We start from the raw sequence: 16,599 nt of genomic DNA on the forward strand, positions 1-16,599 counted from the left end.
CCAGCAGGACAGCTGCAGCATGGCCCTGTCCGTGTGTGTGTGTGTGTGTGAGTGTGAGAGAGAGCTCCTGTATTTCTGCTGGAAATGGCCACATTGTGAAAAAGAAGGCAGTGCATGCATGTTCTTGTAATTTATATATATTGCTAATGACATTTGTGCAAGATTTCTTTTTATTTTTTTACGCATTTTGCTTCCCCCCCCCCCTCCCATTTGAATCAATAGCAGTGCTGATATAGTGCCTTGGAACAGACAGCGATAATGAGGGATTATAGGCGCAGTGGTTTGAGATGAATGGCACTGAGGATCCTGCTAACACAACGTGTGTGTTTGCGTACGCGCCCCCGTGCGTGTGAACTTATTTTCATGTCAGTAAGACTTGACATTTGTCTTGCGACTTCCAGTGATGTCAGTGCAGATTAACTTATTTTTGTTTTAACGAGAAACATCTGGTAACTTCTCATTGTGTGACACCAACCTAAAGCTCAGCAGCAGAGCTGGATAAGTTAGTATGAGAGAAACTCTTGTTCTCATGGGATTAGTCTGTAGTCTTATGATGATCATCTTGAGGAGTGTGACGCAAAGAGGTCACCAGTGTAATAATCATGTGATATGGTTTTGATTTCCGCGAAAGAGGTGGGAGTGTGTGTGTCTTGTTTGTGGCCACGTGTGATGTGTGTGCTCTGATGTTTTTTAGAGTAGCAGGTTTTGGCTGCTCATTTTATGGAATAAACGGTTGGCTTGGTAACTGAGAACAAACGTTGTTTTGTGTGTGTGTGGGGGGGGGGGGATTCCCTCCGGCATGCTGTGACCATGCTTCCTGTGTGACTGTGTTCGTGTGTTCCTCCTGTCATTCTGAACATCTGTATGAAGTCAGTCCTATTCAAGGTCCTCCCTTCCTTTCCTCCTGGTTTCACATGTTTCCTAACAGAGTCAAATACGACTTTATAAAAGGAGATGGAAGATTGAGTCAAACACAGGTGTGACTAACGACATCTCTTGATTGCTGCCTTGTGTTGCAATGATTCCTGGACAGAGCCATCGTTAATGTCATTAGTTCCACATCTGCTTTCTCTTCTCAAGTGAAAATGTCTCTGATTATTCGGGGGCGGGGGGGAGAGACTGTGTCTTTTTGCTTAAAATTCTAGTGTGAAAACGACAGAAACAAGAAGTAAGGGAACCATTTTAGAGGAATGCGCTGTTGCCATATAGGGTGTCGATATGTCCCATTGTCTTTCAAAGCGACTCTGTCGTTTAGCGTCTCTCACCGCCTTACTAAACCTGTATTTTGCCTCTTTATACATGTCCTTGTCCCCACTCCTCAATGCCTGATCCTTGTGCAGCCTTCGCTGTCTGAGGTCTGCTGTGAACCAGGGTTCGTCGTTGTTATAACTCACCCTGGTGCTTGTTGGAAGACCGCTGTCTTCACAGAAGCTGATGTATGACGTCACATCCTCTGTGTGCTCATCCAGACTGTTGGTAGCAGTCCTGAAAACATCCCAGTCTGTACAGTCCAAGCACGCCCGAAGATCCTCCATGGCTTCACTGGTCCACTGCTTAAATGTCCTCACTGCAGGTTTACAGAGCTTTAGTTTCTGCCTGTATGACACGGTCAGAGTGACCCAGTGCAGCACGAGGGACAGCGCGATAGGCCCCGCTGATTGTGCTGTAACAGTGGTGGAATGTAAACACAGAGTATGAATGAAGCGAACTCACGGCGGGAGTAAAAGGGCTTACAATCATCATCATCATCATCATCATCATAGTAGTCTTCGTCCCCTGGAGGCAACACTGGTGGGAGTCGTGCTTTGTACTGTGCTTGAAGTGTTCTCCGGCCTGGCTGATGGCTTGCGTCAGTTCCGCCCAAATGTTAGGTCATGTCCTTTCATGTTTTAGCATCTCTCTCTGTTTCTCAATCAGGGAGGCGATGGCCTCACAGCTGCCTGCTTGTGATCCTTCAGCGTCTTTCCTCTTCAAGGAAAGCAGAACTCTCTCGCTCTCGCTCTCGCTCTCACTCTCGCTCTCGCTCTCACTCTCGCTCTCGCTCTCTCTCTCTCTCTCTCGCTCTCTCTCTCTCTCTCTCTCTCTCTCTCTCTCTCTCTCTCTCTCTCTCTGTAACATGATCAGCGTTGCAGTGGAGACACTGCGCGCTGCCGGTTGCCTCTGACTTATAGCGCTGCGGTTCAGCTTGTAGCACATGACAGGAAGCAGAGCCGCTGCTTTCGGGTGCAAGGCCCGGTACAGTCATGCGTAATGCTTTCAACAGACTCGCAGTTTTTTGGTGTTTTACTGCAGCTCAGGTTGCTGCTTGTCCGTTCATTGTTCGGGCCTGTATGTAAAAAGATTCATAAAAAAGTGATGCTACATAATGCAGAGAGGAATCTGCAAACACTTAATTTCCCTTTTTGAAAGTATGATCAGGGTTGGGAAGTTGTGGTCAAAACAAGGAAAAAAAACAACTAATCGCAGGTTTCATGCAGACAACCGAGAAAGCCGGGGTCTGGTGGAAAAATCTGCAGAGAACACGTTCTCGTAACCATCTTATTTCATGGGCCAAATGAATGGTTAGAGAACACTGAAAGGGAGAACTTTCTTTCCTTTAGATACCAGGATATTCAAGGAGATGTGAACCCCTTTTAAACCTCACTGAACTAATACTGTACAGCCAAACTGTGTTCAAAACCACAGGCCTTTATTTTCCAAACTCTCAGGAAATGTGGAGTCTTGGGTTGGAAGATTTGACTCGGTGTAAACATCATACAGCTTCAATGAGGAGTTGGAACGAGCAGATACACAACATGTCAGACGGTGTGGAGTTCAGAATGTCTGGAAAAGCTGCACATCAACAGCAGCCAACCTACTGCATTTACTTCATTACTTTATTGCCCACTCCCACAGTGGTACAGTCGGAAAACAAGGCTCTGCATCCCAGCTGCACGGCTCTTAAATGGAAATATGACAACGTGGGACATGACTCAATCGTCCCCCCTCCGTTGTCATGGTTTCCCTCTCCCCCACTTGTTCACACAGGCTGCATGGCGGCTGCCATGTTGCCTGTGTGGCTGTTGGCTCGGCACTGTGGCACAGACGCTGATCACATCCATACGTTTCCTCTGCCCGGTGTCGCTCAGCCCAGGCTTATTGGCTAAGCTATTCATCACCGTCGTCGCTGCTTAGCTCGAGCTTAAACTTTCTTGGAATTAATTGTGAATCTTTCCAAGTGGTTTGGGTTTGTACTTGTGATCACATCTTGACCTAGAATGCTAGGTTTTAGCCTGTAGGCCCCTTTAAGACATAATGCAGAAAAGGCTGATTTCATATCATCCACTTCTCTATGAAACTCAAAACAGGAAGTTATGATGTTTAGCCCTGACATGTGATATATTTCTTGTGTTTGTTTTTTTTCATGATTACATATCATTGTCAAGCACAAGCACTGTATGCAACAGCTCATAACTATCAAGTCAAAAGTCATAATTTGTCCATTCCACTGCTGCTTTGTCCATTTCTGGCTCCCTTCTGTCTTTGCCCATCTATTTGTTCTCCCCACAACTCTGAGCAACTGCCCCCCTTCCTTCCACCGTGACACTCCTCTGAACTTGAGTGGTTGTTTCAATCTGATTTCTTGTGGTTCTGCTTTTGCACGGGCGGTGAAATGTTCTGGGGGTGTGAGCCCTTGTTAACTTCTTTCAAAGGACACGGTCACGAGGAGCTCGCAGGAGCCACAGCAGAGGAATGGACACAGTGAGCCGAGCGTGAGACCAAAAATAAATAGTTTTGTTTACTTGAAGTCACATGTGTTTGTGTTCTGTCCTGTCTTCCCCCTCTCAGGAGCAGCCGAAGATTATTGAACCGCTGGACTATGAAACCGTGGTGTTTCAGAGAAAGGCCCAGATCCACAGTGACCCCCACCGAGACCTGCTGCTCTGCCCCGTGGACGATGTCTCGGTGAGTCCTCTCCTCCCCTCTCATTTCCTGCTGCGTCCTCTTCCTCCCCGGGATGAACTCATAATCCTCATATTCAGCCAAATCAGCAGCTTTTCTTTTTACCTTTCTTGTAAAACTGTCTGAGCCAAACGTGAACAAAGAGCTGTAAAATATCCCTTTTTAAAGAAAGGTTTCCCATCATCAATCACTGTTCATCCCCAACACACCCGGCTCAATTATTTACGGGTCAAACACGATGCAGCCCGGTACTTCTGCTCTGTACTTACTGCTGTCGATTGAAACATGTGGCTTTGTTTAGAGGCACGTCTCGCTCTGTGTTTTCTTCGTATCTGCGCCTCCTGCTTCCTCTCGTCCACTTTCTCTTTGCCTGTTGTTTGTGGCTCCCTGCTGTCTTAATGTTTGATGGGAAGATAAAACAAAAGAACTGTCTCTGTAACGTTGTTTGTGTTTTGCCCGTGTGCACGCAGGAGTCCCAGGTCTCGCGGCAGAGGAGGACCGTCGTTCCCTCGGTGCCTCAGAATGCTGAGCGGGAGGCCCGGAGTCTGTTTGCCAAAGAGGTACGACCCCCCCAGCAGTCCCACAGCAGTCCCACAGCAGTCCCACAGCAGTCCCACAGCATTCCCACAGCATTCCCACAGCATTCCCACAGCAGTCCCACAGCATTCCCACAGCATTCCCACAGCATTCCCACAGCATTCCCACAGCAGTCCCACAGCAGTCCCACAGCAGTCCCACAGCAGTCCCACAGCAGTCCCACAGCATTCCCACAGCATTCCCACAGCAGTCCCACAGCAGTCCCACAGCATTCCCACAGCAGTCCCACAGCATTCCCACAGCAGTCCCACAGCATTCCCACAGCATTCCCACAGCATTCCCACAGCAGTCCCACAGCAGTCCCACAGCATTCCCACAGCAGTCCCACAGCAGTCCCACAGCAGTCCCACAGCATTCCCACAGCAGTCCCATGTGGTGACCCGGCCACACGCGTTCTCAAACCGCACATTTGTAACAGTTTCTAAAGGAGCTTTTGGAGTGAAAAAAATGGCGAGGTCCATAGGTGACATTAAATCTTCTCAGTAATATGACTTTTATTCCTCTTAATAATTACAATCTGCTCAATAAAAAGCTGACATAAAATGACTTCACACAGGCCTTCATGACATTCTGCCTAAAGTGGTCACTCCAAGCTCCTAAAGAAAGGCAGAATGCACAGGCCAGTAGTAAACACACTCTGTACGGATGATAGATTGTACCGGCGATGAGAAACCGACTCCTCTGGCCTGACGTGTGGATAAACTCTGCTGCTCTGCCAGCTCTCATGACTGTGATACAGCATGGAAACAACTGTCGTAGGGATGGTGAAAACAGACTCGGCATCCACCGAACAAAGATCCTTTCAGATTGAGAATTTCTGCGTGCAGTTTCACACTGAACGAGAAGTAATGCGCACAATGAAAACCATCTTGAGCAGTAGCAAGCAGAAGTCAGTTCTCCTGCTCCTTTGCAGACTTATTAATAAATAATGAATCGATATGATAAATGAATAGATGAATGGTATGGAGCTGGTTAGGTCACTTTGCTGCTGTAGCGCGCTTGTTGCATTTGAGAGGATCTGCTGCCTCTAATGCAGCTGTCTGTGTTCATGTGTTTGGCAGTGCATCAAGATGTACAACACCGACTGGCACGTAATCAACTACAAGTATGAGGCTTACTCCGGTGACTTCCGCATGTTGCCGAGGTAAGTAAGACATCGGGGGGGGGGGGGGGGGGGACGTTGAGTGCAAAACAAACATCAGAGGTTTTTTTCCAGCCAATTCTGTAACATGTACAAGAGATGTCCGCTCGCTCATGTGGGTCTGCCGGATGACAGCATGCAACAAATCGCCGTGTCTGCGTATTAATGCAGCTCTGGTGAAACACTGCATTCAAACTGAAATAACTGCACACAGAGTTCAGACTGATCTTTCCTCCACAACACAACAGGTGCAGCCCAGATGGTCTGAAGTCATATTTAAATGGTGATAAAGCTTCCTCAGGAAATTATTTCGTATCACTGCAACCTGCACTTGAACCAAATATTGAGGTGAAAGAGACACTTTACAAAATTCCAGGAATAAAACCCCGATAATACAATAACAGACGAGGTGAAACCAGATTTACTGCCCAACACAGGACATGCATAGCAGAGCAGAGATTGGTTGCATGCTTTCCAAAGAGGACAGACGTAGCGCGATGGCAGACTTCACCACAGTAGGTAGGGGGGGCTGATTTATTGCAGACTGCTCACCCTCACTCACTGTTCTTTCTAAAGCAAAGGCCTGAAGACGGACAAGCTGCCAGCCCACGTGTTCGAGATCGACGAAGACGCCAAAGACGAGGTGAGTAGCGCCGTTAGATCGCGGACATTGATCATTGGTCTGCTATTGAGTCAGAATGGACCGAGCGCATACATGCACAGCTTCCAGCGATGTGCTATAAACCCTGCTCGGAAAATACAATGATCCCTTTTAATCTTTTTGAATCACGGAGCTGTGACATACATTTGGCTGCTTATCCTGAAAACATGAGCAGCCATTGGCAGCGCGGAGGTGCTTTGAACCGGTGATTGTGCCGGAAGACTCCCTGTGACTTATGGTCCGTCCGTCCTTCAGTCCACCCAGCAGTGTGACCCCCTCAGAGACTGAGTGCTGGGCAATGAAACCAGTAGCCTTATATGTCCTATAAATAGCCCTCATCGATCCCCCCCCTCCCAACCCCGGGCTGGATGCGGATAAACTGAGACAGAGAGCGGGTTTAATTGAAGGAATATAAATGCTGCTGCCAGCCAGGACGGGGAGAGCAGGGAGGAGATGGCTCTATTAGAGGCCACTCTCCTCTGCACTTTCATTTCTGGCTGTGATGTCTAGGCAGGCTAGTAGCAAGACCATTTAAGAGGAAAAATAGAAAACACACATACACTTATGATAAGGCAAATAATACATTTTTATTGTAGTTTATCTTGTAGAAATGTTTGCTTCTCCATCCCCGGGCCACAGCAATAAATCAGTATTAATGCAGTCAGGGACATTAGGCATTAGGTGACAACGCTAAGTACAGCACCGTTGTTGGTATGAGGCAGGGCGTGGCGTGTTTGTATGGTGGTCCGATGGAAGTATGGACTTGAGCAAGCTGTGGGAGGAGAGCAGCCAGCCAATTAGATTACAGGACAAGGCTGAGGAGAAAGACGGAGACGTGGAGCTCGGCTGGTGGACAAAATGCCACTTCAGTGTGATCAGGCTCATACATTTGTATATGAGCGAGACCATTCCCTTGCGATGGATGTGGGCTCTCGGGTGCTGATGAACAGTCCCATCGTAGTTATGAGAGGGAAAGGCTGCAGAGACGGGACTGAGGCTGAGTTATGATGGACCCTTTATGGGAAACCAAAGAAATTCTCGCTATATTTAGAATATTTTCACAGTCATGACTGACAGGGAACTAAAGCCGCTATCTATGCTCTCTCTGGTCAACCCCTGCCTCGATCGGTTTAGTTAGTTTGTGTTATTGTGTGACTTTGGTGGTTTTAAAGGGTTTATTTACAACACAAACAAACTTACCGTTCGGGGCAGCGGTAGACCAGAAACTCCCGTCCACAGCAGCACATCGCTTTGCTCCAGAGCTGGTCTTCCTGTCTGTTTCTCCAAGACCGCCGTCTACCTCAGCTAATACACTGACTACAGATAATTACCTCCCACAACCCCACTTAAAGCAATCTTAACTATCTCTTTAATATGTAGGAACCATCAACCTGAATTACCCTGAATGATAAGGTCTGTCAAGATTGATTTCCTGTGTTTGTGTGTGTCAGGACACATCGTCGCTGTGCTCCCAGAGGGGAGGCATCATGAAGCAGGGCTGGCTTCAGAAAGCCAACATCAACAGCAGCCTGTCTGTCTCCATGAGGGTGAGTCGCCACCAGACGTCCCGTCTGTTATTCATGCAACGCGACGGCAACACATGACAGCCAAACGTAGCGTTCACCACAGAGACATGGAAACTCTTCCTTCTACTTTGTGGCTCGTACGCTGTCAAAACTTTCTCTGTCATCGTCTGCATTAATCCATACCATCATATTGTATTATATATTATGATTAAGAAACGTTTTTAAATCATGTTAGCAGAGCAACTTAAATGTAGGCAAAACCAGAAGAAGCCACATTTAATGCTGCATTTCTCTGTTCCAAGCTGTTCAGAATCCTAACCCTCTGATACTCTCTACTGCTGTGAATCGCAGGTGTTCAAAAGGAGATTCTTCTACTTGTCTCAGCTCCCCGACGGCTCCTACATCCTCAACTCCTACAAGGATGAGAAGAACTGCAAGGAGACCAAAGGATCCATCTACCTGGACTCCTGTATAGATGTTGTTCAGGTAAAAAAACAAATGCACAGCAAAAGCTGAAGCAACAACCCTTTTGTTTTTAGTTTGACAAACTCTTAAAGGGATAGTTTGGATATTTTTGAAGTGGGATTGTATGAGGTACTTATTCATAGTCAGGAGTACGGGAGCAAAGTAATGTACTGCTGTGGTATCCCCCGTAAAAAGTATAAACTATACGTGTATGTTATGTTTAGAACAATAATTATTCTTAGAATAAGAGCCTCGCTTTGCTCCCGTGCCGGTACTCCTGACTGTTTCTCCAACTTGCCAACAACTCTCTTCAACCCCACTTCAAAAAATCCGAGCTACCCCTTCAAGCTCTCATGATACCATGCTGCTCGTTTATTTTAACTCCTTTTGGTCTCTCTACCTCTGTGCCCGCTGTGAGTTTTCAGTTTTTGGCACGAGCTCTCGTCCTCGTGAAAGCCAGCGTGTTTCCCTGTCATGAGGCTTTTAGTCGCTTCAATTAGATGGATTTACAGCATTCCAGCGACTTGCTCAGAAGAGTCCCGTTCTAGCAGATTATCAGGGGCTGCTGCTGTTGGCTCATGGCACCGGCTGGTACCTCATTCAGGTCTGCGCTGAGCGGAGAGGCTGCCAGGAGGCTTTCAGCTTGATGAACACATTCAGAAGTTGATGAATGGGAAGAGTGAGGAGACTCATTCCGGCTGGTGAAGCTTGTGGAATATGCTGTGTTTTCGGTCAGATGATTTTAACCTTCAGGGGAAATGTTGCGTTTCCCCAAACTATAGCACTCCTCCTATTACCAGAATATAGCCTGTTCTTTATTCCATTGTAAGTGTTTGAGAAAGAAGGTGAAACAAAAACAACAAAGTATATGAAATACAATGACTCTTCCCCCCCCGTCAGAGCCCTAAGATGCGCCGCAATGGCTTCGAGCTGAAGATGCAAGACCGCTACAGCCACTTCCTGGCTGCAGACAGCGAAGCAGAGATGGAGGAGTGGGTGATCACGCTGAGACAGGCTCTGCAGAGCACCACCGAGGCCAGCCAGGACAGGAGGAATGGTGCAGAGACGCTGGACTGTTCCCTGGGTGAGTTATACCGTACCAACATACTCTACATATATCTGTCCAGATCATCTTTCAGCCAACCTATTATGTACAGTCTTATTGAACGGTTGCTGTGTTGTCATGGTCCAGTTAGCTATGATAATAATAATAATAATAACAGCATGTTTGTGCATAACCTCTGAGCCTGCTTTTGTGGTAGCCAGGGTTAAAGTAATCCCTCTCCCTGGCAGTGGAGGGAATCCTAAACTCCCCTGAAAGTAAGAAGTCTGATCCCTGTGTTATGACATTTTAATGGCTTCCAGATTACAATGATACAGAGGCAAGCAATACGCTTACTAATGCACACATAGCTGCTACCAGTAGAGAGATAGAAGCTTCCATATCAGCAGTAAATTCTTCTAGAATATAGTCAGCCGTGCAGGTACGAGTATATCAACACCTTCAGCTGTTACCTTTGTTCTTTTCACGCTTTAGTTTCTCTCCCAAATTCTCTCATGTGTGTGTTCCTTCAGGGGGCTGAGCTGTGGAAGAATACCAGCAGCTTTATGCAGCTTTATGCCAGCATCCACGGCCCTTTTTCCCTTATAAAATAATATACTCTCTCTGCAGAATGTTCTGGGGAAAGATAATAGGCCTAGCTTTGTCAGAGATGCTGATGAAGGACCGGGAGGCCGTCCAGAAAGATGGGGGGGCGCTCTGGGTTCACTCAGTCCATCATGTGTCCCCTGGGAGACAGCAGAATAGCGAACAGCCTCGTTTTAATTTGGCTAAGATATTAGTTTGTCCGTCTGGGAAACAAACCTTGCAGACAGCCACAGAGGAAGCCATTCGATAGATAGATGCTCTATTAATCCCACAAGGGGAAGTTGTTTTGCTCATCAATCATTAGGGAAGCGATGTGTGAGCGTAGTGCTGTTTGTTGTCAGACTGGGTCTCTGTGCATTCTGATGACCTTTACTCATGTGTGCTCACTGTCCCGTTCGATCAGATGACGACACTACCAGCCAAGGTAAAGGTGAGAGCCTGCTGGAGAGCCTGGGGAGGAGCTTACAACCTGAACTTATGAAGGTATGAACAAAGGATGGATGGTTATGAGTACATACAGACAGATTCGCTGAGTTAGTGAGATATAGATATACAGACGCATGAAACGTTATCACATCTCAAGTGTATCATCTTTTTAAGGCTCTACCGAATAGGTTGAAGCTTCACTCATAACATTGACATTCGAATTCTAAATCAACATTCGTATGCTGCGCAGCTCTTTTTAGGTTCGTCTTTTCTTTTCTTGTTTTCTGCTTTGCACAGTGCGTAGGGTGCAAACATTAGCAATAACTCCAGAAGTCAATATTTGTTTAAAATGAAAAATAAAGAAAAAAGATAGATGTAATCATTTTCAGAAATAGCTAAATGTTAATACCTAATGAAATATTCAGCTTTAATCTGTATGTGTTGGCTCTCCTGCTTGGTGCACAAAGGGAGGCACAGTCATAAAATGTGATGACGTCATAAAGGATGACAGACATTCAAAGCTTTATTCAAAAATCTTAATCGAAGCTTTGAAAGTAAAAAAATAAATAAATGTCACGATACAGTCCTACATTTTGTTGTTGTCTACATCCCTGTGGGCATTTTGTTCATGTAATTATGTTTTATTTGAAAAGAAAAAGAAAAGCTCATCTCTAAAATGAGTCTGAGCTTTGGTACCAGACCACATTCATCATCTCTTGCTCATAAATGTCTGCATGATGGAAGAGCCGTAGCAGAGCAGCTCTTTTGTTGAACTCTTTTGTTTGAGTTTGTTTTTTAAGCCTGTGAACAGCAGCGTTTATTCTACAGAGGCCGTGCTGTTTTAATAAGTCCATAAAGTCAGATCTACACTCGGACAACAAAGCCCTCTGTGCTCCGTGCTGCTGTTTCACTGCTGTTTGCTCTGGGCCACTCCAGCGCAGCTTCTCCCTCTCCACGCACAAGATCACTGGAGTTTGTCTGCAGGCCGGTCACAGGGAGAGCAGGAAGAAAGGGGGAGGAGATGGATTAGGGCTCTTACCGTGACCTGAGGGGTTTGATATGTTTGTCTCCATTAGATGCCCATCTCATCCTTTTGTCTCGGTCTGTTGATGCTCGTCTTCTGTCTCGCTCGGTGTCTGTTTTTCTGTTGGTTTACCAGCAGAGACAACAGCCTGCGGTACAGGGCCCATTACTGGGCCCAACGGAGGACAACAACAACAATTGCCGAATATGAAATAGAAACATGGCCCCTATATTTCTACAAGCCAGCTTACAATGTGTTGTATTGAGCATCAGCAAACATTAATACCGTATGCAATCATTTACCGCCTTCCTCTCTGTGTGTCTGCAGTACGCCAGGGAAACTGACCAGCTCAATAAGATGAACAGGAATGATGGCAGACCAAAGCTTTTCTCTCTGGATCCTGAGACGCAGGTATACAAGACGCTGCTTTTATAACCTGGTTATCCGATGATTTATTTATTTCACTATTGATTCAGACTATTTGATCTCTCCTCTCCTTTCCCCCATGTTTACCTCTCCTTTGTCCTCTCCACTGGATCAATCTTTCTCTTCTTGCTGAATCCAGAGGCTGGACTTCTCGGGCATCGAGCCAGATGTGAAGCCCTTTGAGGAGCGCTTTGGCCGCCGCGTCGTGGTCAGCTGCCACGACCTGACCTTCAGTCTGCAGGGCTGCGTCAGTGAGAAGGGAGACAGCGTCCTCACGAATGTATGTCGCCGTCTGACTCCCACATGAAAGATTCATTTCATGTTCTGCTAATATGATTCTGCTAATACTTGGCGCTACTACGTTCTATGTTTCGCCATGTACTCCTACCAATGATGAACTGTAAAGGGGTATTTTAGTTTGAATATTTATATGAGGTACTGTCCAGACAGACAGAAAGGAGAAACGTTTTATAGTCAAATAGATGACCAGAAGAGCTTATGATCAAAGAATAAATTAAAACAAGATTTGAATATATAGATCAATAAAATAAATAAATAGGCACGCTGAGACTTAAAACACCTAATTGCTTAAAAAGTGAAATAATAATATTTTTGAAAATACATATCTTGTGATTTTGTCTGTATGCACTTAAGCATTACTAATCCCAACACACAATCGTCCTTTGCTGCCCCAGAAAGCTCACCTTCATAATTCATGTTGGCCTGTCTGGAAGCAGTGCAGTGCTTTGTTGCAATACATTTAGTTTATGATCAAATCAGTTTGCGTCAAACAATTCCACACACTGAGGTTGCTGCATTGTTTCCCCTTTTTGTTCTTTGAAGCTAGAATCACCTGAGCTTTACATTTTCTTGCTCCAAAGACAAGAACTTATGCAAGAAGTCAGTCTGAGTGGCGGAAATGTCTTCAATGTGATTTCCGTAAAGAGCTCCCGGCGGCATGAGACAGCAGTTTAGAGCGTGTGTGAGCACCAGCTTTGTCAGAGGGGGTTGCTGTAGTCATAAAACATTGAGTTGCTTGCTGGTGCATTAGAGAGGCTGGTAGGAGAAGAGAACCGACGATATTCGTGGTTTGGAAGCTCTCTCTCTTTCCCTCCCTTCCCTCCGTTCCTTCCACAGCCTCTGATAGGTTTAATGTTTCTTGGATGGAGTCGGGCTCATCCAACATGCAGGAACCATCCATCCTGGCATAAGTGCTCATTCAAAAGTGTGTGGGTGGCACCACTGTGGCGCCGACGTTTGCTTACGCAAACTAGGGATGAGCTAATATTTGTTTTAAGAGGCCGATCTACAGAAAGGCAATGTTTCTATGATGATTATATGATCTTAATCCTCACATAGTTTGGCTCAATTCTCTGTCACATATTCCATAAACATTTGTGCATGTAATAAAACCCCTACTGAAGCAAGTTAATGCATCCAAATGTTAGGTGCTGGATAAAGTTAGCGTGAGATGTGATGTACAGTAAATGAGTCCAGGGATATTATCGCTTAACAGCCTTTAACCGTCTCTGTGCTGGACCCCAGGTGGAACCGTTCTTCATCAGCCTCTCCCTCTTTGACGTCTCCAAGAGCTGTAAGATCTCGGCCGACTTCCACGTCGACCTCAACCCGCCCTGCGTCAGGGAGATGCTGAACGACGCCTCGGGCCAGCTCTCCCCTTCATCCGACTCAGAGGCCGGAGGAGGGGGAGTCAGGGAGGGAGGCGGGGGAGGTGGAGTCATGGTGAACGGAGACTCCGCCAGAGGGAACGGCCTGCCGGTTCTCCAGAGGGTGTCGGAGGCTCTGCTGCGCTTCCCCACACAGGTAGAAACTAGGCTGTGATTACAGAGCTGTGTGATTGAGGAAATGACTCACCGATAGTGAGCAGCCAATCAGAGGAGAGTGTGACAGCTGAGTCACTGTTGTGTCATTCACACAGATCAAGGTGTGAATAACACAATGCAATCCTTTTGGTCCATTCGTGTATTCTGGAAAAAAAAAAACGAATTGGCTTAAATACATTTTTATATTCATGATACTAATAAAAAATGAAGTGAGATTGTTTATCAGTGTTTTACATCTAGCTGATTTGATGGGTAAAGAATTCATCAAAACAAGATTATAAAAGTGATGTAAAAGATTATGGTAAATTTGCAAATACTAATTTTTGAAGTTACAACATGAACGATCTCAGTTTCGTTCTCTTTAGCGGCACTCGCGGTAATTGCAGGTGTGTTTTTGGATCACCCGAGGTCAAAGCTGTGTCGCCACAGACACCCAGTTCATAACTTTGCCACAGACTCCTTCACAGTTGTGTTACCTCATTGGCGACGGATAGTGACATTTATTTTAATTAAAATCTTCAGGATTATTACTTGAAGGCAAGCTCCTTTAAGTAGAGGTTTGCTGTGTTTTATCTCTGGGATTGGTTTGTACAATTACAAACTAAAGCCACCGTGACTCTGCTGATGCAGCTTGCTTATTAGACTGTCGTCCTGTCATTTTAGAGGTTCTGTGATGTGTTTTACTGATTCCTAATTCTCTTTTCTCTCGCGTTTAAAGCAATTACACATGAAGAGCGTTCGTTCAGACTGTGGTTCACTCTCCCTCTGTGTTGTTTAGGTCGAGCTGCTGGGAGTCAGATGTTAACGACTTTGTCTTTGTAGCTCTTAATCTTAGTGTTGTTTCTTGCCGTTTGTTCAGATTGTGTTCTTATTTGTGACAAACCTCTCTTAAAGTTGCTTCAGAAACAGTGAGTTAATCAACATCACCGAGCAAGAATGCCCTTCCACATAACAAATGCAGCTGAAGGTACTATACATTTATTCCCTCTTTTCCATCCTAAACACCAATAAACTGACTACTTGAAACACCAGCGAGAACCTCTATGTGCTGTGGTTCAGAGGGTTGTATTTACAGGAAACCCCTCTGTGTGGTGTGTCCTCGGAAGACCACCGCCTCTGAAACAGAACTTGGGATTTACAAAGTGAATTATCACCAGTGGAACATGACTGATACCCTACATTTTTCATGTTGTCTGATCTTTCCCGTGCTGTGCTTTCATTTTTCATACTGTTGTAGTTTTTCCAGATGGCGAGTGTGTCTCCAGACGGTGCTTGGTTCTTGTCCAGCCTGTAAAAACTTGAAAAAGGATCCACGGGGCCTCAGTTTAGCTCATTCAGCGAACACTTGCTAGTGATTTCAGGATCCCTTAGGTCGCCAGTTTTATATTTTTGGAAATGATAATGGCCGTGAGTGAGTGTTACTCTTGGCTCAGGCAAACTCCTGCAAGTGCTGTAAGGTGCAAGCACACACACGCACGCACGCACGCACGCACGCACGCACGCACGCACACACACACACACACACGCACACACAGTCTGTTACTCACCTCTTGGCCCGTTAATATGATTTACTCACTCAGCAAGACTTGTGGCTGTTGTAAATTATCAGCAGTTATAAAACATACTCAGATATCCACTTTCTATTTCGGTGATATGTGTCATTACTGGGCTGTGAGGAGATGAATAACAGAGAGTCAAACAAGTATTTGAGGCAGAAACAGTATATGTTTTGCTGTTTTCTTATTTCAGATATTTTATTGAGCCGAAGAAGATAATGCATACAGTATATTGTCAGTGCTCATTTCAATTTATGTGAAAGAATTATAGAATTCTATTCATCTACATTTACCGACGTAAAACAGATGATATAAAAGATATCGGATTGTATCAAGAATAAGCTAATTAAAAAGAGAAAAAAGAAGTATAAAATATATGTGTATATACTAAATAAAAGAGACAAATCTAAGAAGGTAACTGGGAACCTTTATCTCCCCCCCCCCCTTAGTCTTCCTTATCTTCCTAAACCTCTGCTGTGTTAGTAACAGAGACTGCAGCAGTTGGAAAGCTGCCGACACAAAATAAAAGAGCCGCTCCAAGTCTCATTCATAGACGTAATGTCACATTCTGCCAACCGCCATCTGTGAAAGTGCCACACCGGCAGAACACTTGCATAGAAACACATGCATACAAACAGAGCGGCCTCCGCCTCTGTGATCAGTGTGCAGACCACAGTTTAATTTAGGTGCATTGGGTGTGGTCCAAAGACGGAGCCTCCCGCTCCCACAGTGCTCCTCCTCACCAGCAGCTCTCAGGAGCCCACAGCTTTCCAGTTCATGACATAATTCACAAATCCAATGCATTTGTCGAAGTGCGAATGTTTGGGGGGGGGGGGGTTGTTGAGCTGTGACACTGTTTGTGAGCTATTCTAGAAAGTATGATGTTGAATTGAGGAGCCTTGTTTTCTCCAGACGTTGTGTGGCAACAAATGTGCAAGATTGCAACCCGAAACAGCTGCGTGGTTGTGTTAAAACGCTGAAGACCAGTGATTGAGGGCGGAGGGACAGGGTTATGGCTTGGAGTGCAACCAGGAAGTGTGTCTGTCTGACTCGCTCAGGTTTACGCTGAAACTTTTATGTATTAATATGAGCTGCATGGTTTGTCCGAATGTAATTTCTGTCCCCTCCACATTGTTTGTGTGAACTGACACTACAAGCTTAAAAGACGGCCCCATCTCACCAGACCACAAATAGATGTGAGCCCCTGTGTGGTTTTCCTGTAGAACCAGCAGCCACTTCCCCTGCACTTGTAGAGAAGCAGTGGATGGATCTACGACTGAAAAGGCATTTTGAGTTTGAATTGCTGCTGATGGTTGCCAGTCTGCTGATACAACCACAGATGT

General features: G+C 45.7%; 1 protein-coding gene across 2 annotated transcripts in view; it reads left to right on the forward strand.

Annotated features, from left to right (window-relative positions):
* Positions 1-16,599, forward strand: part of dock11 (dedicator of cytokinesis 11) — a gene marked incomplete at its 5' end in the record, with an annotated part of 52,879 nt that overhangs the window by 549 nt on the left and 35,731 nt on the right. For both annotated transcript variants that reach the window (XM_079295676.1, XM_079295677.1), the window contains 11 exons: positions 3,829-3,945; positions 4,413-4,502; positions 5,601-5,683; positions 6,257-6,323; positions 7,793-7,888; positions 8,219-8,353; positions 9,233-9,416; positions 10,384-10,463; positions 11,758-11,841; positions 11,996-12,136; positions 13,402-13,680. In XM_079295676.1, coding sequence (XP_079151802.1) covers positions 3,829-3,945; positions 4,413-4,502; positions 5,601-5,683; positions 6,257-6,323; positions 7,793-7,888; positions 8,219-8,353; positions 9,233-9,416; positions 10,384-10,463; positions 11,758-11,841; positions 11,996-12,136; positions 13,402-13,680 — 1,356 coding nt within the window. The remainder of the gene's footprint in view (positions 1-3,828; positions 3,946-4,412; positions 4,503-5,600; positions 5,684-6,256; positions 6,324-7,792; positions 7,889-8,218; positions 8,354-9,232; positions 9,417-10,383; positions 10,464-11,757; positions 11,842-11,995; positions 12,137-13,401; positions 13,681-16,599) is intronic.

Source organism: Melanostigma gelatinosum, assembly GCF_949748355.1.
Source record: "Melanostigma gelatinosum genome assembly, chromosome: 23".
Lineage (NCBI taxonomy): Eukaryota > Metazoa > Chordata > Actinopteri > Perciformes > Zoarcidae > Melanostigma > Melanostigma gelatinosum.